General features: G+C 38.7%; 1 protein-coding gene across 1 annotated transcript in view; it reads right to left on the reverse strand.

The window, feature by feature from the left end:
- dnah9 (dynein, axonemal, heavy chain 9) overlaps positions 1-26,781 on the reverse strand; it is a 262,350-nt gene that overhangs the window by 22,302 nt on the left and 213,267 nt on the right. The window contains exons 64-68 of the mRNA XM_039739325.1: positions 22,189-22,416; positions 13,876-14,067; positions 8,336-8,527; positions 5,616-5,786; positions 2,823-3,005 (exon numbers count right to left, since the gene is read on the reverse strand). Coding sequence (XP_039595259.1) covers positions 2,823-3,005; positions 5,616-5,786; positions 8,336-8,527; positions 13,876-14,067; positions 22,189-22,416 — 966 coding nt within the window. The remainder of the gene's footprint in view (positions 1-2,822; positions 3,006-5,615; positions 5,787-8,335; positions 8,528-13,875; positions 14,068-22,188; positions 22,417-26,781) is intronic.

The following is a 26,781-nucleotide window of genomic DNA, read 5'->3' on the forward strand; positions in this document are numbered from 1 at the left end:
TAGATTTCATAATCTAAAAATGTTGATTTACAGAAAGGTTAGACATACATCCGTCCTGGAATATTATCATAGGCAATTCCTCAAGAAGTACATTTAGGACTCAAGCCAGGAAGCACCTCTATATGTAAAGAGCTGTGGGAATCAAACTACCAAATTTACCGAGGCATGTAGCTGAAGCAGAAACGTTAAATAAGTATCTCGATGAGATATTGGGGCAGTTTAGCTATTCAGGATTAATGCTTCTAAAATGGAACCACCAGACATGCCCTCCTCACTATGTTCTATCCACCAAAGAAGGTGAGCTGCAAGAAGTTAAGCGGGACCAGCAAAAAGAGAACAAGTCGCTAACAAACAAAATTCAAAAAAGGGAGATCAAGAATTCAAAGACTAAAATCTTTTCCCAGAAATCTGATAGGAAAACATACACAAAGTGTTCACTGTTTAGATTCAGTGTTAATCCACAAACTTGACAATGAGATACTCATTATGTTCACGTCTATATCAAAGATGTTACCTCACATGCCTTCTGGAACACTCATCAATGCCCACTTGTGTCCTAGCTAGTGGACCTCAAAATTTAGTCTTTTAGTATTTTGGTATTTGGTACACTGTACTAAAAACAGCAGCATCCGCAAAAACAAAATGGCATCACAGTAAAAAATAAATTAGATAGCATCAAATTTCAAATTGCAGTAAATGATTGTAAATCAAGAATCCCTGATGTTTAAAATGTAAATCCCTCTTAAAGAAGATCAGTTAGAAATGTATTAAACCAATATAAAATTAAAATGCAATAAAATCATAACACCCCTTCTCCCATCATACCCATTGGAAAGAAAATGGAATAGAAAAGGAGGGTGTCAATGACTGTGCAATTCTTGTCATAATACATTATTATATGTGTGTTCTGGCTTTAATTTGGCATGTGACTCACCAGGGATCAGTTCTTGCTGTTTATTATGAAGTCCAAGTAGCATTGAGAAAGTTATTTTTAGTTAATGTCTTGTTTCCTTTAATAATGTGACTGTGACAGTCAGGGCCATTATGTTACCAGACGTGACATATAAATAGGACCACATACTCAAGTACTTCTGGTTACCTGTTTCAATTTGATCTAACACATTCATCTCTTGCCCGACTTCAAACCACGTCTTGGTTTCCATCTATCATTGCCTGGTATTTCAGTGCTCATGTTAATTTTCAGGCACTTCAGCATGTCCTTAACATTTCTTAAGTGAAAATAAACACACACCCTGAGCAACTATTACTTATAAAATCATGATGTCTTTTGTCATTGATGGTGTACAGGTCTGAATGTCGATCTGCATACACACCAAGTGCAGGGAAACAAAAGATAACTGAAGAAACTGAAGTTGAAACTGCCTTTTCTAAAGCACTCCTGTGAATTTACAATCTAACATGTTCTGCAGTATGAACAGGTCATCCTGGGCCCCGAGAGCACTTTACAATTAGTCTAAAGAGCTGTCCCCCTTTCGAAGGAGAGCTGATCATTCATCATAGTGACCCAATTAACTGTTTATAGATGTTCAGGCAAGCGCACACTTCCAGAGGGACAACCGATTTATTATTTAACTGTTCGGCAATCCTAATTTTAAAAGGAGCCTAGGAGCGTAGGCAGCCTGCAGTTTAAGAAACACTGAAATATACTCAAGCCTTTAATCAAGAACAATGGGGCTCAATAGTTTAACATTTGAACATTCTGGTGAAAGGCCAGGCTTCCTTTTGAATTCTTATTACTTAATTTGCTAGCAATCTCAAATCAAATGAGGACAACAGGAAGCAAGGAAAGATGTCCAGTACTTTTTGTTCTACCGTCTAAGAAAATAAGAAATTTGATAAACGAGTGGAGGCCGTTCAGTTTATCAAGCTTGTTTGTTTAGCTAATAGCTATGCTGTCCTCATATCTCCTCCACATACTAGTTAAAGGTTGACAAAGTTTCTGCTTCAACTATGTCTCAGTAATTTGTTCCAAATTCCCACAACTCTTTTTGTAAAGAAGTGCTTCCTGGCTTCTGTCCTAAATGCACTTGCCCTTGATTTCTACTGATGTTTTCAAGTATTTGATTCACTATTTAGTGGAAAGAATTCTGCTTGATCTACTTTATCAGTGCCTTTGAAGATTTTCAAAACCTGGACTAGGTCCCCACTGCTCAAGAAGAAACAGGTTTAATTCCCGGAGTCTGTTACAGTAGGACATGTCGTTAAGTCCTAGGTTGCTCTTGACTGCTCTCCTCTGCACAGTTTTTCTGTGCAATGTAGTGACCAGAATTGCACAAAGTTCTGCAGATGTGGTCTCAATAGTGCATTACATATAATCTGAACATAATGTCACTCTATTTATATTTAACAGTTTCTATGATATACAATAAACTAACATTTTGTTTGTCTTTACAATAGTTTCTGCTTTTTGCTTAGATGAAGAGTTTGTGTCAACATAAACCCCTTTCTTCAGAAGTTGGTTCCTTTAGGACAGTGTCTCCTATCTTGTATTAAAAACTAACATTCCTTTAGCAAGCATATAGCACTTTGCACTTTTCCATTTTAAACAGCATCTTCCAAGTGTTCACTCAGTTCTCAAACTCATCTAAGTCTTTTTGAATTGTTCTTGCTGCTCTAATTTTGACAAGTTTAATAATTATACCAAAACTCTTATCATTAATATAAATCAGATAAACAGCCCAAGAACAGACCCCCCCTTTATTGATGACCTCACCCCACATGGAGCATTCTCCTCTGTACTTTTTCTTGGGCAAACCTTTATATGAGACGTGACTGACTTTGTTAATGTAAGGAAACTTTACCTTCAGTCCTAGGTTAAGTTCTTTCAGAGACCTCTTGATCTCCCTGGTGAGGATATTCATTCGTTCACATTCCTGGAAGGCTACCACAATGTAAGGAGTCCTTTCCTCCACTTTAGCCATTAACTCTGGCAAGTTGAACTCGTCTGGTAGCTTCTCCATGATTTCATCCAAAATTGCCTTCACCTGATATCAAAAGATGAAACAGAGGAGGGTTAAGCAAAAAGACGATGTGCCATCAAGAGTTAAACAGAAATACATGTGGAGATGTTTTCTGGTGACAGGTAACGGCATTTCCCTGAACAATCTGACAATTGGTTTTGACAACACTATTAATTGCTCTCTCTTGAAAAGACTACAACAAATGAATGCTTAACGGGACTTTCTGAAGTCCCATAGTTCATTTTTTAAAAACAAACAATGGCAGAGATAAATTCTGCTTTCAAAAGGCAGGTAATACAGACTTGTATTTTAAAACCGTATAGCTCATCTGGAGAAGGAGGTAGAATTAATATTACAGCAATTTGCACTAGAATGGAATGTAACAAGTTACTACCGTAATTCCTCCAAACCTTCGCCGTGGATAGGCATGTTTTACAATAGTCAATTGAAACAGTTCATAAAGGAGCCAAGTAATATGTTTGCTGCTTCTTTCAAGGTTTATAGGAAAAGTAATAAGAATGTGACGTGGAAAGATAACAGGCTCATGTAAGAAGCTGCCAGAGGTCAGGGTTTTAAAACCAATCTGAAAAAAGGCAAGATCATTTAGAAATGACAGCTCTGAAGAGGACTGTTTTCTTATAGAAAGTGACAAGAAAAAAGAAACAATAAGCAACAGAAATCAGCAAAGAAGCAACTGATAAATAAGTGCAGGAGAATTGAGAACTCAGTAGCTGTGGGCATTCAGTTGTCAAAAAAGAACAAGGGCATTTGCCATACAGTGGGGCTTCTGCTTCGGCCTGAAGAAGAAAAAAAAAAAATGGTACTCACTATAATTGGATATTTTCTAGTGCTGTGCAGACAGTACCACTGCTGAAAGAAGAGGAGTTTTCAAAACCCTACGCCTTCAGAATAATGCATTCATATGGATAGGTTTTGTCAATTACTTGAACTGAATAGTAAAATCATAAGATAAGGCAAAATTGGATTAACTTTAAAGTGTCCACCCTTTAAGGGGCACTAAGTGCCATTAGGAAGTACAGTATGTCAAGGAAGTGTTGTTGTTTTGGCTTAATCTGATGTAGTAATAGAGTAATTGTTAACATGGTGTCTAGATGAGAGTCAGGTGATGTCCTTTGGAGGGAAATCACCGGCAGCTACCAGAGCTGAAGAAAGACCAGAAAAACCGTAAAAAGCAGTCAATATTAGTTAAATAGGCCAGACACAGTAAATATATTATTCTGAGAGATATTCACCTTTTTGAGCTGTAAGACAAGCATTTCAAGGCTAATACCTTGTGATTAATGATATATCATTATCATCCCCGTTTAAGAAGGACTGAAATCTAAGTAAACGACACAGATCTCAGTGTAAAAGGTTTGCAGTGTACCATACAATGCATATGTCTCAGTTATGTGTCACTAGGTATGACATTCGTAAAGGAAATGTGTTAATGTTTGTGATGTACCATCTTTTGGAAGGGCCAACATTGAGGTGACTCTAAAACAGTGCATATGCTAACATTTCCAGTACAAGAGCACAGCTACCGCTATGAAACAGTAAAGTATGTGAGTGTGCTGGGTAAACCACATAAGACAACAGACAGAGGATCGTTATAGAAGAAAAGAAGAATTTAGTCCACTACACAGAAGACATCTCAGTGTTATCAATGCTGGTGCATTTTAAAGGAACTCTCTAACCAAAGATGATATATTTTCATATGCTGCTTACTCCATTGTAGTGGTGGCAGAGATACATTTTTAATCTTATGTTTTGGTGAAGACATAACAAAAAGGTTTCTCATAGAATGGAACCTAATGATGGCCAATTGGCCACACTGGTTAGAAAACAGCCAACTATATCAAAAACATCCAGGAAAAAAATCTCACATTACCTTGTGTTGCATAATGCATATGGAAAGTCATCCAGTCAGGTGTTCACAATGTGCAAAATGGACAAAAATATCACATGCTGTCATGCTGTAGAATTGAAGACAGAACTCATGACCAATGAATAAGTAGGAGGCCGAGAGCGGATGCCGGAGGAGTGGAGATGATGTGTACTGGTACTGATTTTTAAGAACAAGGATGATGTGCAGAGCTGTAGTAACTACAGAGGGATAACATTGATCATCAACAGCATGGACTTATGGGAACGAGTAGTGGAAGCTCGGTTAACAAAGGAGGTGATGATTAGTGAGCAGCAGTGCGGTTCCAAACCAGGAAAACAGCATTACAGATACGCTGCTTGCTCTGAGGGTGTTAATGAAGTATACAGAAGGCCAGAAGGAGTTGCATTGTGTCTTTGTAGACCTGAAAAAAGCAAATGACAGGTTGCCTCGAGAGGAGTTGTGGTATTGTATGAGGAAGTCGGGAGTGGCAGAGAAGTACGTAACAGTTGTACAGGATATGTACAAGGGAAGTGGGACAGTGGGGAGGTCTGTATTACAAATGACGGATTCGTTCAAGGTCAAGGTAGGATTACATCAGGGATAAGCTCGGAGCCGTTATTTGCAATGGTGATGGACAGATTGACAGATGAGTTTAGACAGGAGTTGATTTTGCCTTATTTTCCTTTATTTCATGTCAAATGGAAAGGAATTCTCAAGTTGATGGCCGAAAATATACTTCTGTTTACCTTTTCTTCCCTTGTTGATCCTGCTCCCTCTCCTCCACTACTATCCCGAGGCTGCATCTCCAGAACTGTCCTGAATAACTTCTCTGAAGTTTGTGTGAGAAATCCGATTTCTGCATTGGGGTGCAGACCATAGAGGTAGGGAGACTCAGGAGGAAGGGTGTCATCAATGTACTAAAAACAGAATAACAGACTCTTACAACATATTCAGAATATATTCACAAAATAAACTATAAAAGTTTAAAGAAGACACTTAATGCTGACCACCAAGTCAACGCTGCATACGTTATTTAAGTTAATTATAGCTGAAAAGAAAAAAAAAAAAACTAACGGAATAAATATTAATAAGAAAACAGGCTGTCAAGTTTTAAAGCAATCAGTCAGTCTTCACTCCCTCTACAGAGAAAATGTAAAGTACTTTGAAATATAATTACAATCTTAAGTTAAGAAGAACAAAAAAAGAATCAAATGGTGGAATGTACAAGGAGCTCTTTAAATAGATTAGAGAAACTATGAAGTAGCTTTTAATAGTGTATGACTCCTGCTTTCAGTAATCCATAAGGGACCAGGTGTCTTATGAAACCACTGTTTTAACTCACTTGGAATTAAAACATTAAACGAAGGAAATCTGTACAGTTAGGGCACTTTGAGGGACATTGTATATTTGTATTAACAAATAAATGAAGATAAACAGATGGATAAATGTACATGTGTATTATATATCAAATGTATAAAAGACAAAAGCCCAGCTTGGTCTTTCTGATTACGATGACCAAATCCTCATAAAGAGTAAGTTTAAGTTCAAATGACAACAATGCTAAAAGACTCATCGTGACAGGTCATGCTACATGCCTACATTGTGCCAACTGGGATGCAAAAACTAACAACTAAAAACAAATTATAGTACAAATATACAGGTAAGCAGCAAATCCTTCAAGTTAGAGCATCGGTAAATTGTCACTTCTATTAAGCCTTTGACAAGGTCAGGTAGAGTGTTCAGAGGGGCTTTCTTACGGCACTCAATATTCCTAAGGATGGTGCGGAGACAGTACTGCCAATCAAAAGCTTCTGTGGGAGGTATCCGTATTCACCAATGTCTCACCTGCACTTTACACTCATACTAATGTAGATATACGGTGTTATGTCACGCACATTTGGAGTACTAATGGCCAGCGATTCAAGTTGTAGTTTTTTGTGCTCTAACAGATACATTTATTTTACCATCATGATAAGTAAATTGACAAATGGTGAAAATGGTGCTTTACTTACACAGTTTCATTTCAGCATATGTATCTTTATTCATATCACGTGGTCACACTTTATTCTCCACCATCTCATTGCTATACGGAGTACTGCAAAAGCAGCCTGGTTGTTTGCAACCATTCTTAAAATTGAGCAGGAGTCTGTCTACTGTACTCTACGTACATACTGTGTGGGGTAGCAGGGTGTGGGGATCACATACAAAGGTTTTGTTTTCTCCTTTCCCAATAGATGGACAGAAGTCCAAAAGTGTCATATGGGGCTTTCTTGGAACTTCTGCCTATTGGCTTACCAACCAGGAACTGGAGACTCCGTCCAAGATGTAGTATTAAAGTTGGCGAAAAGAAGTCATGAGACTTCCTATTAAATCTACCTGGCCACGTGGCAGGAGGAGAAAGCTACTCCCAGGTTGCAGTCAAATATAGGTGTGTGCCCCCCCACCCTTTAAGTAGAGGGCTGTATGCCTCCCAAAGGGTTAATGATGACCTAGAACTGTTGGTCAGCCAATTGGTCGTGACCTTTTTAGAAGACAAGAGTTACAGTTAACAGAGGCCTTCTTCCCTCACCCAGGTTAGTTTGGAGTCAGAAGCAAACTGGAGGCAAGGGCATATCTGGCAAGGAAGTACCGAAAATAATCACCAGCATTTCTGGAGAGATAGTAGAGAGTAGGAGGAGAACAGTAGGCACGGGGCAGAATACTGTACGTTGTGCAGACAGTCCCTAGAGGAGACTGGACTTTGTGGAATGGGTTGGCATGAGAGTGTCCCCTTCTGGTCATAATACATTTGTGAAATTAGAAAAACAGTCATTCTGTCCAGGGTTGATTTCTGTCTTGCACCCTGTGTAGCCAGTTTTGGGGTGCAGGGTCCTGGAGATCCTGAACCACATTATCAGATGAGAAAATGGATAAACATTCAGAGTAAGATGCTGTCGGGCTCAATTTTTTTTTCCTGCTCTCATAATGGTCTGCAGGACTTCTGCTGGTTTCCTGGCAGTTTTCCATGAACTCTCTCTCATGCTTCATTTTGTTCCTAACCCAGAGCCCCCCAGATGCTACCTTTGGCAACTACTTAGTCACTATGGCAACCTTAAAAAGAAGTATATTCTTTCCATTTGCATATGGTGTACAGTATATATAAAAATAGCATTCACTGTATATTTACATATATACTGTATATAAGAAAACGAAGACTGGTTAAGAGAGAACCCGATTCACTTCTTGCATTTAATAAACATTTCCAGAAATCCTGAGGTAAGCATCTTAGCATTGTGTAGTGTTAAGATAAACTACACAAGAATATTCAGAAACGTTCAGAACAAAACAAGAGAAAAAAGTGATATTTATTCAATGCATTACTCAACATTATTGTCCTGCATGCTGATGACACTAATGCACATACAGTATACCGATAATCAGCAATATTTAATGAATTGAAAAGCAATCTCTGGTGCCAGGAGGATACCTGATGATAGCCATTGTAGTCCATATTGCCAGGAAGAGGGAAGCCTGGTGCCAGTAACAACTCTCCCTCTAACATCTCTGGTTTAATGAACTCCTCCAGATACGTTCTGCAGAGCCGTCGATCCCAGTCATCTGTAATGTGGCCTCCGTACATGATATCGCCAAAGAGATACCGCAGATCATCATATGGGACCTGGGAGGTGGGAATCAAAATTTCTAACTTAAAAAATGGTGAAACGAGTAATTGTCCAGTAGCCATGGAAACCAAACATGCCGAGAAGTCATGAAAACAATGCCACAGTAATATATTATTTGCCCTAAAGGGTGCTAAAAGAGATCACAAAGAGTTAGGATTACAATAAACTCTCAATTGTACTGAAAAATGTCCACATGTTGTATTAAAAAACTGCACCGATTAATGAATGGCTAATCTAGGAGTTCACAATCTGAGCAGAGCTGTAATTTCAGACCCCAAATAAAGCCGTACTATGAGAGACGGCCAACTCCAATAGTTTTAGCATTTCCTGATGTTGTTTACTATTTCGGCTAAGCATTGCTAATGTTAATTCTACTGTTTCAGCTCTTGACACAGTCACTAATGCCAGTGTGACAGAAAAGCATCTGCTTCTTTCATGCACAGTACTCACTTAATGCTTCAGCAATGTGACCGTTCTGGTTTATTGCCGTGGTAATCATTACTCAAAGTTGAACTTTCTAACTGAAGTGAGGAGTCAGGCTGAAGAAGTGTCGGGGTAAAGGCTGATCAACCAACCTTTAGGCATGTGTCCCAAAAGACTGAGTGTTGGTGGTTTAATTTATCCACAGAGCAGGTAGCACCTTTGGTTGCTACCATGAACCAAACATCACTTTGATTGAGAAGCCCGACTACTGCTTAGTGGCCCTATTGACATTTAAGAGAAAAATACAGCAAGTTCAACCAACACACATAAACAACCATATTGCCGCTCATATCAGTGGGAGGGGAACCTGCAGGAGATCCATTGCTGTCGAAATATTGACAGACCCACAATATCAGTGTGTGTTAAATAACAATACCTGCAGAGCTGAGAGGATTGAGTGAGGCGCATTTAATGAAGCTTTTGCTTATTTGTTTCTTTTAACAGTAATCTATTTTCCACCCAAGGGTGTACCTGACTCTATTATGAAAGGAAGCAGAGGATGCACAATTAGACTGTGCTACATGAGAGTTGTGTTGTGAAAGAGATGATAGCATCACCTCCTGTGAGCAGTAACTTTGTCTTGAGGCAGTTATGGGTATAACCAAAAGAGGCACATATTAAACATTTTAATATGACACATGACCCAAGACTATAAGCCCTTTGGTCCTGGAAAATCTGAGACGAGAATGAATACAATTAGAGGATATGCCCTACTGTTTGAGTGGTGGTGGCCTATCAGGTATGTGCAGCATACAGCAAAAGTTCACATTGGCATCTTATTTGGGGTCTTTTAGACAAGATGGGGTGTCTGCGATTTCATGTCATAATATTTTTTCCTATTCTTTTTGCCACAGAGGAGAGTGACAGTTTACAGTGTGGTTAAGCCACACTGAAGTGCATATCACACATCATGTGAAGGTCAGCAATGTATAAGCAAAACAGTAAGAAATCATTCACCCTAGGTTTTAAACTGAAGTCCTGGAACAGCCCTGGTACATCATATTTAATCTCTGTTAACAAGCACCAGACCATACATCTTTTTATTGCATAATATGGCTCCAATGTTTACAATGATTCCTACGGTATAACTCATGAACTGAGGGTCTGTTCCTTATGCAACTCTCTCTTGGAAAATCTCTGCAAGGTTGTTTATGGAGCTCCAAAAAATTTTTCATCTCCCAATGAAGTTCAAATCACTTATATTATTTGTCTTCAAATGTTCTCATGTTCCTTGTGTTTTGTGAGAGGGACCCTGAGAAAAGGGGCCATGCCGATGTCACTGGCTGGGACGTCACTCAGGCTACAGTATATACTGAGTCACGGAGAGAATCTCAGCAGTGGATTATTGACTTTGTTAGAAGTCTTTTTGTAAGTATTGTTTCATTTCTGATATCTGGTTTATGGAAATGCAGCTCGGTTATTGATTTTTGCTTGTGGATTGTGTTTTGGGACTTGGTTGCTGTGGATTTCTTTTACAGGAAAATCCCTTTTTTGCTTATTTTTTTTTTTTTTTTATATTTTCCTATTTTTTCATTTTTTTACTAATACAATCTTCAGTGATACAGATTGGAGTTATAGTTTGTAGGGTTTATTTCCCTTGTGGAACATTTCTTTATATACAGTATTTTGGGACTTCAGCACATATTTTGAATTTCTAAAAACAATTCCCTATATTTAGGGCTGTGGCAGCTGTAGCCTGTGAACATCCTACCCTGTTTTATGTTCTTTTGGTGGTCTAACACACCTCTCTCAGCATGTTTACATCTCCATATCACAACAGTTTATTTTTAGGAATACACACACAGATCTTAAGTCATATCAGTACAGCCTTTTATTATATTATAATAGAATACAGCCTTCTATATTATATAGTGGACTACTGCCCAGCCAATACCCCCATGCCGCTAGATGCAGCCCTTCCAGCTGCATGAAGGTGCCCCGAAATCCAGCAGGGAATTATGGATATTGGTGTTTTCCTTCACAGCCCTGCTGGATACCATGGGGGCCACAAGGGGATGCTGTAAGGAGGCTCAGACTAGTATTTGCCCTATAACCCGGAAGCACGTCCTGGTCACAGGGACAAAGGAAATTACGTACTGGCGGGATGAAAAAGAAGAGCTTTTGATCTGACCCCGGAAGTGCTAGGAAGTCACATGGACTGAGGGTTCAGCAGCACTTCCGGGGTCAAAGACTATAAAGGATTGTGGGAAATCCCAGATGAACGAACTGAGCTGGGTGGCAATGCGTCTGGGAGAGTGGAGGTTATTGTATTATTGGTGAATTATATGAGTATTGTGGAGAGGAGGGTGCTTTGTGCACTTTATTATTATAATAAATTCAACTTTTGGACTCTTAACTAGTGTCTGACGTTTGATCCGAGGGTTTAAAAAAATAAATAAATAAAATATATACACACACACAAAAAGATGGCAAACAAAAGATGGTGTCTCTTGGTTAAATGAGAGGAAACATAAGACTATTGAAAGCAGGTACTTTCAGAGAGTTTTGAGTTGGTAAAACAGCCTGCCCCAGGGCATGTATAATATGCTAACCAGGCCTCTTTGTGTCATGGCTAGAAAATATGATATCAGTGACTGATCTTTGGGATGTTTTTGACATGAGCTTCAGTGATAAAGAAGAGAACCCACCTTTTTCAAATGGTTCTTAAGAAATGAGCAAAAGCTTGGTAGTACTAAGTAGTGACAAGAGGCAAGAATACACCCTCGTAGATTAGGTTAAGGCACATAGTTAAACACATGGCCAACAAGAAATGAATGCAGCACCAAATTCACTCTGTGGGGAAAGATCAGTTAAGAACTATATAATGGAACACTTTTGTACTAAATGAAAAATGAAGGTTGTAATAATTTAATGAGGAAGGACCAGAAGAATAGACGTGGTCACAAAAGACAGCAAAAGTTAATACTGGTCAATACTACAAAAGTTGTGTCAAGGGTTTAGGATTGTCAAATCTCCCCTACAGGCCCCAGTTGATTTATACCTGAATATTTATGTTTTACGCAATACATTTTTCACTAGTACTGTATATAATTTTGTGATGGTGTTATGTATTGTATATTGTCCTGCTTAATTGTATCTATCTTCTTATGTGTATGGACAGAACATCAAGAGAAATTCCTAGCAACATAAACTTTAAAGTTAAGTACAAGGCAAAGGCCCCCACAACTAAGTCACGTATTCCTGCATCTCATGATGAACTTTTTTTTTTTATTAATTAAAATGTGGCCTACCTGCTACATTTAGCACATGCACATATTATATATATATATATATATATATATATTTATATATTTATATATATATATATGGTGAGCGTTGTCCGTTTTCTCTCCCGGCTCTGACTCATCGGAATGTGGCAGAGCAGCTCCTTTTATCTTGTACCTGGGAGAACTTCTAGCGCTAGGGCACAGCCTGATGGAAGTACTTCCAGGTCAATCAGAAGACTTCCAAAATAGGGATTATTAATCTCAAAAGCTCCTTCTGGCAGCCCCCACAGAACCCAAACAGGCTGCCCCATGGACCTACAAATTCCCAACTATGTCTTGTGTGTATCTGTGTGGGGAATCAAGGTTTGGGTGTGTCGTTATCTAACTTATCTGGGAACCCACTGCTCCAAATACAGTGTCTCCGCAGTATTAGCATCCTGGCCAATGAATTATGCCCTGTCCTGGTCAGGACGCCAGGCGACGCTTTACTATACACATATATTTTGATATATAACTTATATAACCATTAACAAACACGATTGTTGAGGCAGACAATGGCAGGCCATCATAAACCACACTCATGCATACTGTACAATCATTCACTCCAGACCAATGTCCAGTAACCATGTAATCTTAGTTCATTTGAATTGCTTTGTATTTGTAAGAGTGTGTGTGTATTATTATATATATCTCTCTCTCATGTCTGCAACATTAAATCTGCCATTCAAGTAAAAAGCAAATCCAGCAAGTCAGTGAACCACAGTTAAGGATCGATAGCCAAACAGCCCACCCAATACTGGAGAAGTGTGTAAAACAGACAGAGCAGGCAGACACTTCACTGAAGCAGGAAGGAACCTGATAAATTCCACCAACTCAAAAGTAGCTCAATGTAGCCGACACAAATCACTGAATCCCCCATCCTAACCCCCAAAAACCAACACCTCCTTCCCCACGATTTTTTTTTGCTGACATTTTATCTTTTGTTGCTTATAAGAAAAGTAGTTTAGGCTTGTCATTAAATGCTCTGCCTCTGCTTTGTGGTACCTGCATGACGTCTCACCCCCACTCACCTCCTGTTGCAGACTGCTGTTTCAAAGGGCTAAAGCAGCAGATTGCAGGAGGATGGAATTGTTTGTTAGCAGCAACAACATCATCTTGTTAAATTTAGCATTTAAAAAAAAAAGACGTACGCTACTGTTAAACAACATGCACATTGATTATACAAGTTGAAGGGGTAAAACCACTGAAAAACTACTGCAACAGTTCTTGTGGATATATTATTTAACTGACCTCATTTACTTATGAGGTACAGATACGAGACGATGATGTAGGCTGCTTTGAAATGCACTCTGTTTTAGGTTGACATTTTTGAAACCGACAACTTTAAATAAACTTTTTAATATTAACCAAACTTATGTTATTGCATAACAAGAAACAGGGAGACCGATAATAGAACTGAGTTGGGACAATCTGATCTAATCTTTCTCCTGCTCTGCCCAGGAAAGCAATGGCAGATCAAATAGGCTCCTCTGACATCTAACAGTAGCACATTCAGGAGCCCCACATCGACAGAGACACGACGAGCTCTATGAGCAGATATGCTATTTAAAAAGAGGATGGTGAAAGTGCCTTACCTTGGCGTTTGCTTCCAGATAGTTATATAGGACATTTACGGATATAGTGAGGTCACCCGTATTGAAGGGGTAAGAGCGGTTCCAACCTTGTGGGCCAAACTTTCGTCTTTCTGCCACCACGGCGTGGAAATAACATAGAGCAAAGAGGATACTCTTAAACTCATTCTCACGGGAACACATCTCTAGGGTCTCCTACAGGAAGAAAATGGAAGAAAACATTAAATTAATCAACAGGCAATTTTGCATATTGAAACAATTCATTCATCTAAATTCCTGACCAGTGATACAATAGCCTATCAAATATTAAAACTTGCAACATGCCCATATATTATCATTTAAATCTGCTCCCAAAGCATCTTTTCTGCAATTTATTCTCATTTGCAAAGTCCCCTACCCTCCACAGGCTGACTTTTCATGAAAACAGACTGCTACAAAGTGCCAAAAAGATGAATTAAAATCTATAAAAAGTGACTTTACCCAACAGATCCCCAACCGTGGAAATTCCCAAAAGTTCATTATATTAAGCAAGTAAAATAACAACATGGAAGAGCTTGAAGAGTTGTGACAATAACCGTCTGGTACAGTTTCGGAGTGATGCAGGAAACAGCAAGGAATGTCAGTCATTTTTATGAAGACATTAAAAGAGTAAGAAACAGGGGAATACCACTGGGAAACCAGCTTTGAAAGTCCTGTTTGACCCAAGTAGACAACACTGCTGTCTAGAGACTGGATGATAAGTTATGTATACACACAACTGTGAAATATGCAGAAGGTGGGAATCTGTTATAAGGAATAAGCAGTGGCATTGCCTCATCAGAGTGGAATACAGCAAGAGACATCTCCTGGGCTTAGGATTATCTTATTGCTCCACATGAAGGCGAGAGTCCTAAGGTCATCGTTTGAAGTTCCAAGGTGTCATAAGTAAGTCATTATATAAAATATGTATGCCACTTACACCTTTCGACAAGTATCCTCTCAGCACACATTAGAGATGACCCCACCATAGACTCCATTGTAAGGGGCACCAGTCCACTGCAAGACCACGTTAAGCATGTGATTCATCATCATATACACAATAAGTCATTTGTTTTATCATTCTAAAGAGTTACTTAATGTTTTCAAATCTGGGCAAAACTCATTTTGTGAAAGGGGACATTATTTTCTTATTTTCCCATTACATGGCCAAATGGACCTACTCAAAAGGTGACAAATGTAAAAGACCCAACCGTGAATGCAAGGCTAGTCCATTACATGTCGTACTCATATCTGCTAACGCCATGCCATTTCACAGGTGCAATTTCATATGACCATATTTATTTAAACTGTGCGGAGAATCGAGCATTCACAGAGGAAAAACACTCAAATAACAAGAAAGGATGAAAACGTGACAATAAAAGGGAAACATCAGCTAGGAATCAACCTCTGTGATGAAAAAATGACCTGAAGAGAGATACTGGGAGATCATCTACCCATTATTAAAGGAATAAAGTGACTAAGCTTAAAAATCAAGCACAAATGAAAAAATACTTTCACCGGTTTTAAAACCGAATCAAGATGGGAATTGAAGAAAAGAAATCGCTTAGGTGACTGTCATATAGTGTGCATGTTCAGCACATGCTGTACCAATAAGCAGCTCTTCGACAGGGAAAGTAAAAGCACACAAAGCTCAGATGTCCCCCTCATTTTTAGATGATGGTTGCTAATTGCATCTGGGACACAACAACCCAGCCTATAAGCTCAGTGATTTGTGCCCCTCATGCTAATGCAAAAGAAACGGTGAAAAGGACAAAATGCACACAATTTAAAAATCAGCGAAGAAGAAATGAGAAGTGTAAATCAATGGAGTTAGTCACCTAGCAGTGTGAGAGAAAGTGGCACCCTGTGGGCTATGAAGCACCCATTGACCAGTGTATATGAAACACTTTAAAAGGAACTGATGAGGAAGGTTAGCCGGAGTGGTCTGCTCCAATCTGAAGCTCTGGTTATACAGATAATGAAGACGAGGAGTTAAAAGTGATGTACGCATAATTTAAACACCACCTACTGTATTCATTTTTATTTAGTTTATTCTTCTATAGCTCTCTTTACTAAGTACAAGTTATCCATTTACAACTATAATGTGATAAACAGTAAATAGCTATATAAAACGCCATTTACTGTACATACATAAACACACCACTTAAGTTAAAGACCCGACTTTTGGTGCATTTTTCTAAACTTGCTTATTGTGCCGCCTGGTTGTGGAGAGCCTGCATCTACAGCATCAGAAAGGTGAGGCAGCAGTCAATCCTTTGAAGAGCACACAGGACCAGTAAAGAGGTGCCAATCAGTCACCCTAAATGAACTTCTGGGCTGTGGCACAGGATATCCAGAGAAGACCCCTACAGGAACATGCCTATGGGGCAAATAATCCAGACAATGGCATTTGAATTCAGTCCAAGGTCAGGTAGTCTCCTCACTAATCATGGCACTGGAGAGCATTGATTGATCAGCCCATGAAAGTAAGAATTTCACTGGACTGTGCAGAGGATAATAAGGACCCTATAAACCTGCCCCTCAAGCATTTAGGCACACCCAGCTGGACGCCATTCAAAACATCTTGCCAGATTCTGCTCTGACCCAGCTGGATGCCAGCCATCATCTCGTCCTGCCCAGTTGGCTGTTGCTCGAGCCTGTACGTATGCATAGATAACAGCTCTTCTTCTCCTCCTCCTAATTCACCTCAAATTTATGTTGTATGCATTTCTGTTGTTCTGAGATTTTTCACACAAGGACGGCAATTATGTGAGATATGGCAGTCACAATATGTGTTTAAAACATTTAATTTTGCAAAATATTATACATTGGTTTGGTGAGAGAGGACATGCAGGTGATGGGTGTGACAGAGCAAGATGCAGAAGACAGGAAGAGATGGAAGAAGATGATCCACTGTGGCGACCCCTAACAGGAGCAGAATAAAGAAGGAGGAGTAGGTTTGGTGCTTTTTTAAATCTAAGAACGATTCTGGCTACTCATTTTTATTAATTATTGGAACTGGTCCATTGTGATCATGTGCTGATAGCATGTGTCCACCCATTACACGACGTACCACCTGGATTGGGACCAGAGTGTAGCGGGTGACACCTCAGCACCACACTGGGACAATGCAAGGGGTTGTTTTTCCCCAATGTGCCAATCCTGCCACCAACGCACTGTATTACTATTAATTATTATGTTATTATTTTCATATTACTGCAATTCCATTTTGTTTTGTAAATGGGCACAATCATGTTACGAGTCCCATTGTCAGAATGCGTTGTTGGGGGGCATCACTGCAAATGTCACAGTATAGCTGTAGAGGAAAATGTGGCTTAAGAATATCGATGAATGTCAACTAGCATAGCCAACAGAATGAGATTGCCACTTATGGAAATACAGTAGGTACCTTAATTATCTTAATACTGAGATGTGTGGAGTTAAAACATTGAGTTTGAAAACCTTTAGCTGAGCTGGATGAAAACTTCATTCATTTCCACATCTTGTATAGCTTTACATGGCATGGGAAATATAATGCAAGATTCAAATTTTTGAAGTGCCACCCATGAGTGATAGATGATTTTGTACCATTCTACGTTCTAGAATAAAGAAGAATCTGTTTAGGTCACAGAAGCCTTCGGGCTACACCGAAAACAGCATCTGTCTTGACGGGACAACGAAAACTAAAAGAGGAAGGGGTAGTACAGGAATCACAAGGTTTAAAGTGCACTGGAAAATAAGGAAAGGAAAAGGTGAAGAGCACCAGAAACAAGGCGGGTTGAGGGTTCCAATAGGAATTCGCCAGGGCGATACAGTAGAGCACTATAAAAAAAACTGCTGAAAACACATTGCTTTAACATGGCTTTCTCCTAACTTCACTTTAACTTAATCCTGATACTCGGTATGTTCAATTCATCATAATAACTATTCATGGTGGCTCTAAAATCCGTACTGACCCCTACTCTCTCTTTTTTTTTTTTTCCGGTTTCTTTGTGGTGGTGGCCCACCACCTACTCAAAGCATCATGATGTTCCTACAATTATGGATAGATCAAAAGCCAGAAGTCTACGTGACCATCATCATCATCAAGTCCTTCCGTGAGAACCCTAAATCCAAAGAGGACTGTTTCATTTATGTTAGGTAGAATGCCCAGAGGGGACTGGTCAGGCAGTCTTATGGTCTGGAATCCCTACAGATTTTATTTTTTTTCTCCAGCCGTCTGGAGGTTTTTTGTCCACCCTGGCCATCGGACCATACTTATTCTATGTTAATTAATGTTGACTTATTTTTATTTTTTACTCTGTCTTCTATTTTTCTATTCTCCATTTTGTAAAGCACTTTTAAAGCATACTTTTGTATGAAAATGTGCTATATAAATAAATGTTGTTGTTGTTGGAAAAACTACTCCACCTGGTAGGATGTCATCGGTTGATTCCAAGTTAATATCAGCAAAACAAAAATCCCTGAAGAGAACGTGTTTCTTTTCTTTAGGAGATGAATTTGGGAGAGGGCCTTGTGGCCTGAAGGGAGAAATGGTGGGTGATCATTTCTATGGATAGTGAACTATGGCTCACCCTCTGATTTACGTAGTGTAAACTCGTTATATTATGGTCGTAACTGCATTAGAGGCTTATTTGTTAATTTTCTTGAATAATTAATCATATGTGGGAAGATGCGCCGAAGCACATGGCTTTGTAAACAGTTGATATATTGCTCTTTTCATTTTCCATATTTCAGTTCTAATTTCTGCTCCACTTTTTCCCCATTTACTTCTGTTGGTGTGCTCTGTATTTGTAACTACAACTGGCAGAAAAGTATTGTGGTCACTCAAGTTCCCAGATATTGAATTATTTTTCTTCATTTTGCTGCTGCTCTCGAGATTGGTAGAGCATAGTATAATCGTGCTGGTTTTGCCTGGGAACACCGACTCAAAGTGAAACCTTCTTTCCAAAGGTGAGCAGAGGGGTATCACCACAGTGCAAATTCTGACTAATCTAAGGATTTTTCTTTAAGATGACATTTACGGACCAACAGTAACAGCCACCTCCTCACTGAATGACAAAACTTCTCAATACGAAACCTTTCAACGTGCGTCTCTTTGATGGAAGCAGCAGGCACTTCATTCAATAGCTTTCTTTTTTTTCCAATTGAAGTTTTCTCATTTTATAAGGATTAAAACTAACAACTGAACAAGGAAAAATAAATAAATAAATAGGTACAAAACAATTAAAAAATATGAAAACACTGAAATTATCTAATTGTGCAATCTGTTATTAAGGATTTTGGAAAACATGCCGTGCTGTCAATTAAGGCTTGTAAACCTTTCACTTTTAAGACCATTCATGACATATCAGAGACAAAGCTGTGAAATGAATTTGCGCAAGTTAAAGAAAACAAAAAGCTGCATCCATTCAAATGAATAATCCAGAGAGGAGTGTAGGAGATGAATGGCTGAGCTCCGAGCCTCATCAGGAGAGCATAAATGTCACAACAAATCAATTGAGACTACTATGCAAATTTCCAATTGAATTCAATTTTCTGGGTTGCTTAAAGAACTGCATATATTAAAGCCCATTTATTAATTCTGGCAAAGAAGTGACAGTTTCCTTAAAATGACATGCACTTTTCTCAGCTTGTTTTGTATTCTGATGCTCTTAGAGCTATTTTAAAGCACTGGATTCTATTAAAAGGCCATCCTGACAAAACCCCATCACCAGGGGGTCTTTTGAAATATACAAGACATTACATTTGCTGACGCAACCAGCAGATGATTTTCAAGTATATATAATGCAAAGGTTCCTTTGTTGTTATTAATTTTGGCATTCTTCACAATGAAGGATGTTAAAAATGACAAATAACTTACTCGTACAACACCACCCTTCCAGCTAAAAGCAGCCCAGCTGAAATAAAATTAAGGGTAATGACAAGAATGTAGTGAAATAATAAAGGAAATGTGCATAATTATTTAAAAAAAAAAAAAAAAGCATCAATAATGTTGAATATAGTAAGCCAGGATTCCTAAAATGTGAAGTGGACTGGTTAAATGAGGAGCACTAAATCTACCAACATCAGATAGTTTAGGAGTCGCGTGTGCATGAAGAGTTTAGGTCTCTTCTCTGTTCATTACTGACACTATCATACGTGCAGACAGGTGCGTAATGAGCAAATGTTTTGTCATGAAAGAGTCCTAAGGTGACCCTGTTATCCCCATTATACCTTTTATTACGTACATCTGAACAAAATGCCCTAAATCCTTGATACAGCCCTCGTATGTTACACTACCTTTCATATCAATGACCTATTCATGCATTATACAAAATACTCTCAAAATAACACCACAATGAGTTTTGGTAAAATGATACATCCTGATAAGAAGCACTTCAACTTGTGTTCTAAACTACATCAGAAATGGTGCCTGTTACAATAAAGCATTCTTTGGCCGTCTGTTACATTAGACATCATGAATTAGCACTTAATGGAATTTCCTAAAGATTTCAGGGGGAATGTTAAGTAAACTTTGTAAAACAATAAAACCCAGCTGTTTTTATTGCCAAAATGTGCCTTCCTGAGAATAATGCTTCATTTTATACTTTTAGCTCAGAATGTGTGTTTACATATAGGAAAGCATTTCCTTTCTTTTAAATATACAGTTCATTATCAAAATATGAAATATTAATCTCAATTACACTAATCACAAACAATTAAGTGAGAGAAGGGGTGAGACTAAAGATCAGGACATCATCATCAGAATTACACGAGACTATCAGAAACCGTCACTTCTCAGTTCTCACCCAGGATGGCTGTAAAAAGACGCTGATAATGCCTGATGCGAGGGACCAACTACACAACAAATCAACAAGACTCCTTTAACAGGACACTACATGTTAGGCTTACACATAAAACAGAACCTGTGTGTTTACCTGGGAATTACATCATTATCGGTTTATTAATTTGTTGAGATTAAATATAAAAAAACGAAAACAGAGAAACTAAAAACACAATTTTACAAAATCACCTCTACATCCCTATTTGTTTAATTATTAATTTAAAGCACTTTCCACAATTTACCTGAAGAGTTTTTTTTAAATGAAACAGTTAACTTTTTATAAATTATTTATGCACGTAACAAGGGTTGTCTGTACGAGTGTCAACAAAGGAATGAACTGCAGTTCAAGGTGCTCCTGGTGCTCTCTTTTAAGTGCTGCTCACCTCAATGCCATGATGGGTTTCCAGAAAATAAATGGACACCAACCACACTTATCATTTTAGTGCACATCATCCTAAAGTAACGGTTTTGCTTACAGAATGATCTTTCTGCTAAAAGGTGGAGCAAACAGTACGTTCAATGGCAGCAAAACAAGACACACTTAATCTCTGCATGTTCACTATCACAAAACAAACACTACAATAGACAGAATATGCCCAAACATACACTCGTACAATTAAAAGGTCTAATGGGCACTGATAAAATAGAAAGAATGGGCTACTTATTTTCCCATTATTAACATTTTTTATATTAATGCATTACAGAGCATATTTATGTCGCTAGTCGATGGATAATTTGGTACACTCATATTTTTTTTTTTGAGCCCACCTTTGAAACTGAAAATCAATGCCAAAGGAAACAAAGAGAAGTACAGGACACTCTTTTCTGTGACCTTTCAGTTTTTCGCCATGATTTACACCTTCAGGTTGCATGCAGGATGTGTACATGAATTATCACATCAGGCTTGTTTCACAAGTAAAAAGGCTGCAAGCCACCCGATTTAAGCTGCATTTTTAGTTTTACCTGCATCTTCTTCTCTCTGAGGGCCAAAATTGCACCTCACTGAATCTCCTCTTTGCTCAGCATCCATTAATCTTCCCCTTAGGTAGTGAAATTGCTTCTGTTTATGCAGTTATCTGCTACCATCTTCACTTTTTATATGGGGGTGTTTAGAAAATAATATTAGCTTTGCGTTTATTTTAGGTCAAAGTAGTTTAAGGTTTCAGTTTCCTATCAGTACCCAGATAACACTTTAATGAGCACAAAAAGAACATGCAAGGAGCATCTTAGAGTTTCAACCTAGGATTCAAGCACTGTGAGGTGGCAGACTGTTCCACTGTGCCACCATGCCATTCTTGGGAACATCTAAAATGATTCATTGAGAACAAAATGCAATGAGGAAATAATCTTTACGTCAGAGAAGAAAAGGATGCACATGTCTTAGGCTTTTGATGACACCCATGTTGCATTTGTAATAAACAAAAAGGAAAAAATAATGCAAAAAATAAACAGTTACACATGGAGGTTTTTACCTGATTGAAATTATCCAGGGCCTTGTGCAGGTTAGCATGCATACCCGTAGGAGGCTCATTAGTGATTTTGATGGAGTTCTCCAGGATGCCCTGAGGGATGATATGACCGTCGGCTGAGGCTGCTGGCTCTGCACTAATAAAGACTCGAAAGTTGGGGTTGCTGCCTTCACTGTGCTGCTCCAGTTTCTTCTCAAGCGTACTCAGCCATTTGGACACCAAATGGATATTCTAGAAGGAACAGGAAGGTGTGAGCTTAGTGAATGGCATTGTTTGATTAATAGATTATCTGTTCACTTTGAACTACATTTACTTCTTCTCAACTATGAGAGTTTCAACTGAGCAGGACATATAAAAACGAGTCCCAAGACACAAAGCAAGCAGATATATCAGTATGTTATTGAAATAAATAAAAAAAAAAAAAAAAATGAAGAAGGAACAGAAAGAGGAAAGACACAGAAGAAAACTAAATGGGCACTGTGAGAAGAAACAAATTTGCTGAAATATTAGCCTTCATTGGAAAAACAGATCTGGCCTGAATGAGCCATTGCTTTGCAATGAACGATGCTGGTAGCAGTGAGTAAGGCATGCAGCACCGGGAGAATCTGCAGTTTTTAAAAACCTCATTGATAAGAACTTATGAAGTAATACCAACTCTACATCTACTGTATGGCTCCCTCAAGCGATTACTGACACACATTTGATTTGTGAGTCCCTTTGGACGAATCAGTACAGTGTGTACGGGTTGTTCACCCCCGACTTAAATGGCAGAATTTTTTTTTTTTCCCACTTCCTTTACTGATATGGCAGTCAGTTTACAGCACGACTTGTGTGCCACGCTCTTATTGTGCCGATACTACTGTGAATGTAAGGATCTGGACATAGCGGCATTACCTCCTAACTTGCTCCCATTTTGGCCCAGGTGTTTCATCCAGGTTGGAGGATGATGATGATGATTCAATGGGAAACGCATGCAAAAACACAATGCTCCTTGAGAGGCGTCATATAAAGGCTGGCCATGCTGCCTTCGCAAAGCTCTGGAGATTTGGCAGGAGACCAAATCTAATTAGAAGAATAGATGAACACTTTTTTTATTTTGTTTTACTCATGCTGGCTTGTATTTTTTTCAGACGGTGGGAGGGTAAATTGTCCTTGCAGTACACGGAAAACCTGGAGCAGTGTAATACTTTAAATATGCAGACCTGCCATAAATTATCGTCACTGGCGAAACGGCATGTTTACCCCTTGCATCTTCCTTAATAATTTGGTGGTAATGTCTGTTTGAAGCCGCAGTGCTGCCTCTCGGCCAAAATAAAGGTTACGGGCATCGATCAAGCTGCACTTTAATGGCTTAGGGTCCCCTATGATGATTTCTGCTTAAGAGACATTTTTGCTCCTACTCAGCTAATTAAACTGATGTATAGAAAGTGCTACCTTGCTGCAGGGATTATTAGTATATATTTCATCCTGGAAACAAATCGCTGTCAGTATGTTTTGTGCTTATAAAGATGTGGCTAAGGAAACATTTAAATCGGTTACTAAACCCTATATAAGCAACCGTTAAACCTTCCATCAATATCCTAAATTAATCTAGTACATGACTCATGCATGATAAAAGGAACGGGCAAGTGCAAGAAGACAGGCAGAAAGCAGCACAAACAAAAGCAGGGGCAGCATAGTGCAGCAATATTAGTCAATCAGTCAATGGACCACGCGGAGTACACATGCCTACTTTAGTCTTCATGACAGGATAAGGTGTCTGACGACATGGGAGGACGCCAGAGGACAGATATGAGAGAGGGAGACGCTGCTTATCAGAGCCCTGGAATTCTGCTCGTTTCTCCAACAGAACGAACTACTTGAAAGGAGCGTGAGTAATACCCCATCCAAAAATGACTTGTTTTTTTTTTATACTTACCCCATGTAGTTTGTAGTGATGGCTGAGAAAAGAATTTTGAACCTCATATTTCCATGCAGAGAGGAGATAAAGTTTAAGCTAGGATAGGAGTCTATGGTGACCAACAGAAAACAATATAAAAAATGTAATGGAAAACAACACACGCTAATCCACATGTGAAATTATCAAGTTGTATGTTTGCAATGGGCAAAACACATGTGCTTTTTATTAAAATGTTCACCTTGATAAAAGGATAGTGTCTGTGTGACTGTCTGTGTGCAACAGAGTGAAACTGTAGCCTACAATATATCTGAGGTCAGTTATGTAGCACCCCAACATCATGTAACATCCACAATGTACGTCACGTGGCACCTATTGACTGCAGTCACACTAAGATTAGGGCTGTGAGGCATTTCATGACTGATGCAGGTCAGGTAATATCCACAACATCAAAACAATTGCAGGCTGCATTTAAACCCATCATTCTGTGCGTCAGTCCGGTTGCTTTGTCCCTGTCATTCCAGAAGACACCACATCACAAACATTTTTAGTAATAAAATATGTTGCATTTGTTACTCCAATAGATCCAATGTATCACAAACATTAACACTGCTTTTACTAAGATCATACAAATTGACAACAGAGACATAAGCATTGCATCTGTCACTCCAACTGGTGGTGCATCACAAACATTGTAGTAGTAAAACAGATTTCATTTGTCAATCCAACGGATGGCACATCAAACATTAACACTGCTTTTACGAATCCCATACCAAACGGTATACAACAGAGACCAGCTCCAATCATTATATTTATATTCATATCCACAGATGAAGTACATCATCTTAATACTGACTTTCTGAAGCATCCAAGATATGCACAAGTGCAATGCAGATTTTCTTCCAGATAATAATTTTCACTCGCCTTTCTTTAACCTTTAATTTCTAGTTGTATTCACCTTTCAGTGCACACTGCAATGAATAATAAGCTGGACCAATGAATGAGGAGAGAGGCAGGTCTATAATTCACACCGTGTCCGCGTTCCATTTTAGTCCACGACAGTTGTTTTTTTGAAGTGGTTTATTTAATAATATTTTAATTAAAAGACATTTGGAACACTCGACTGCATGGCATGACTTATGGATTATGTGACATGAGTAACATCGGCTGACATGAGATTTCTTTACATGGTCATGTTTAAAATTGTCTGCCTTTGTCCGGCAATTATTCCCAAGACTCCTATTCTACCAGAAAGTTTGTAATCTCTGTTCTGCATGACAAATGCAACAAACTCCATGGGGAAAGTAACAGATAAAAAAAGGAATAGTCTACCCAAAAAATTATATATTTTAAGCTCCCCATTTGTACAGTGGTGATATCAGAGCATTAGAACAACTGTAATGAAAACAGGCCATTCAGCCCAAGAAGCTCATCGTGTATTCAAATCTAACATTTCTACTTCCTTTGGGTACATTATATTTACTTCAATTTGTCATGGCTCAGGCAAAAATAAGAAATAAAAAGAGGACTGAGAACAAGAAATGAAAACAGGTTGAAGATCAAAGTGAAATTCATTACCAGGACAACACAAGGATCAAAAATAACAGTCAAGAATCGTTAAGCAAACTCGTAGTTGCAAAAGAAACGCAAGAATGTCGAAACCAGAAAAATCAGAACATTGCAGGAGGACACATTGAAAGAGTTTTTTTTTTAATCCAAACATAGATAACAGAATTTGTGTCGTGTTAGAATATGACCTCACATTTCGTATCACAGTACTGACATCACTAGCATCTTGACAACCAATTCACTAAATCGCAGTGGGCAATGAAAAAATCAAAATCATTTTATGATAATTAAAATACATAATTGAAAGTAAAGTTAATCTTTTCTTAAAGACAGAAAAGAATCACAGTGTCTCAGCTCAAAGGCACTCAGCAGAGAAAAAATACGGGAGGTTCAGAGCATCATTTTAATTCTAGCGACAGTCCCAACAGCATCAGCATGTGCTGCACATTAATTAGAACAAGCGAGAAAGAACTCCGCACACATTCCAATCACGACTCCCACCTCACACTGTAAGGCAGAGCATTGCATTTAATGTATGGCGTTAGAATTGCTCTAGAATTACACTGCACTACTGTCACTAGTCTGTGGCTGACAGGCAAGTAAGAATATCGCCGCACTGTGTGAACATGACGAAGTTCTTCTGTGGACAGGAAATTTAACATTACGAATGGCCACATTTCAAGCACTTTTTGAAAATTCAGTTTTGTGTCTGTTGCCTTATACTGTAGCTTTCTGTTCATTTTGACAAGCAGCTATGTCAGAATCCCGGGACTTTTTGTAACTTTTTACAGGTTATTTTCTGGCTCTAGCATTGAGCTGCATGTCATTATTGGGGTTTTTGACACCAAAGAATCTGTTGGAATCACTGGTTTTTGATTCAGTGCTTTGTTGTAAAGCTCATTTTTGATTTGGGCTGTTTATCTGCCACCATTTTGTTGTTTCTTCAGCTATCTTAAAATTGCCAGGTTTTTCCAAGTAAGAGCTGCGGCTTCAGAGGTCATGAGCCCATCAGTTATTAATCAGCAGGATAAAAGGGACATTCTAGGTTCACTTCCTTATCGGACTACTCTGATTCCAAAACCCTTCTTGCGCTTTAATTTCATCAATTCAGATTTGATTCCTCACTGATT

The sequence above is a fragment of the Polypterus senegalus genome, chromosome 17 (genome assembly GCF_016835505.1).
Source record: "Polypterus senegalus isolate Bchr_013 chromosome 17, ASM1683550v1, whole genome shotgun sequence".
NCBI lineage: Eukaryota > Metazoa > Chordata > Cladistia > Polypteriformes > Polypteridae > Polypterus > Polypterus senegalus.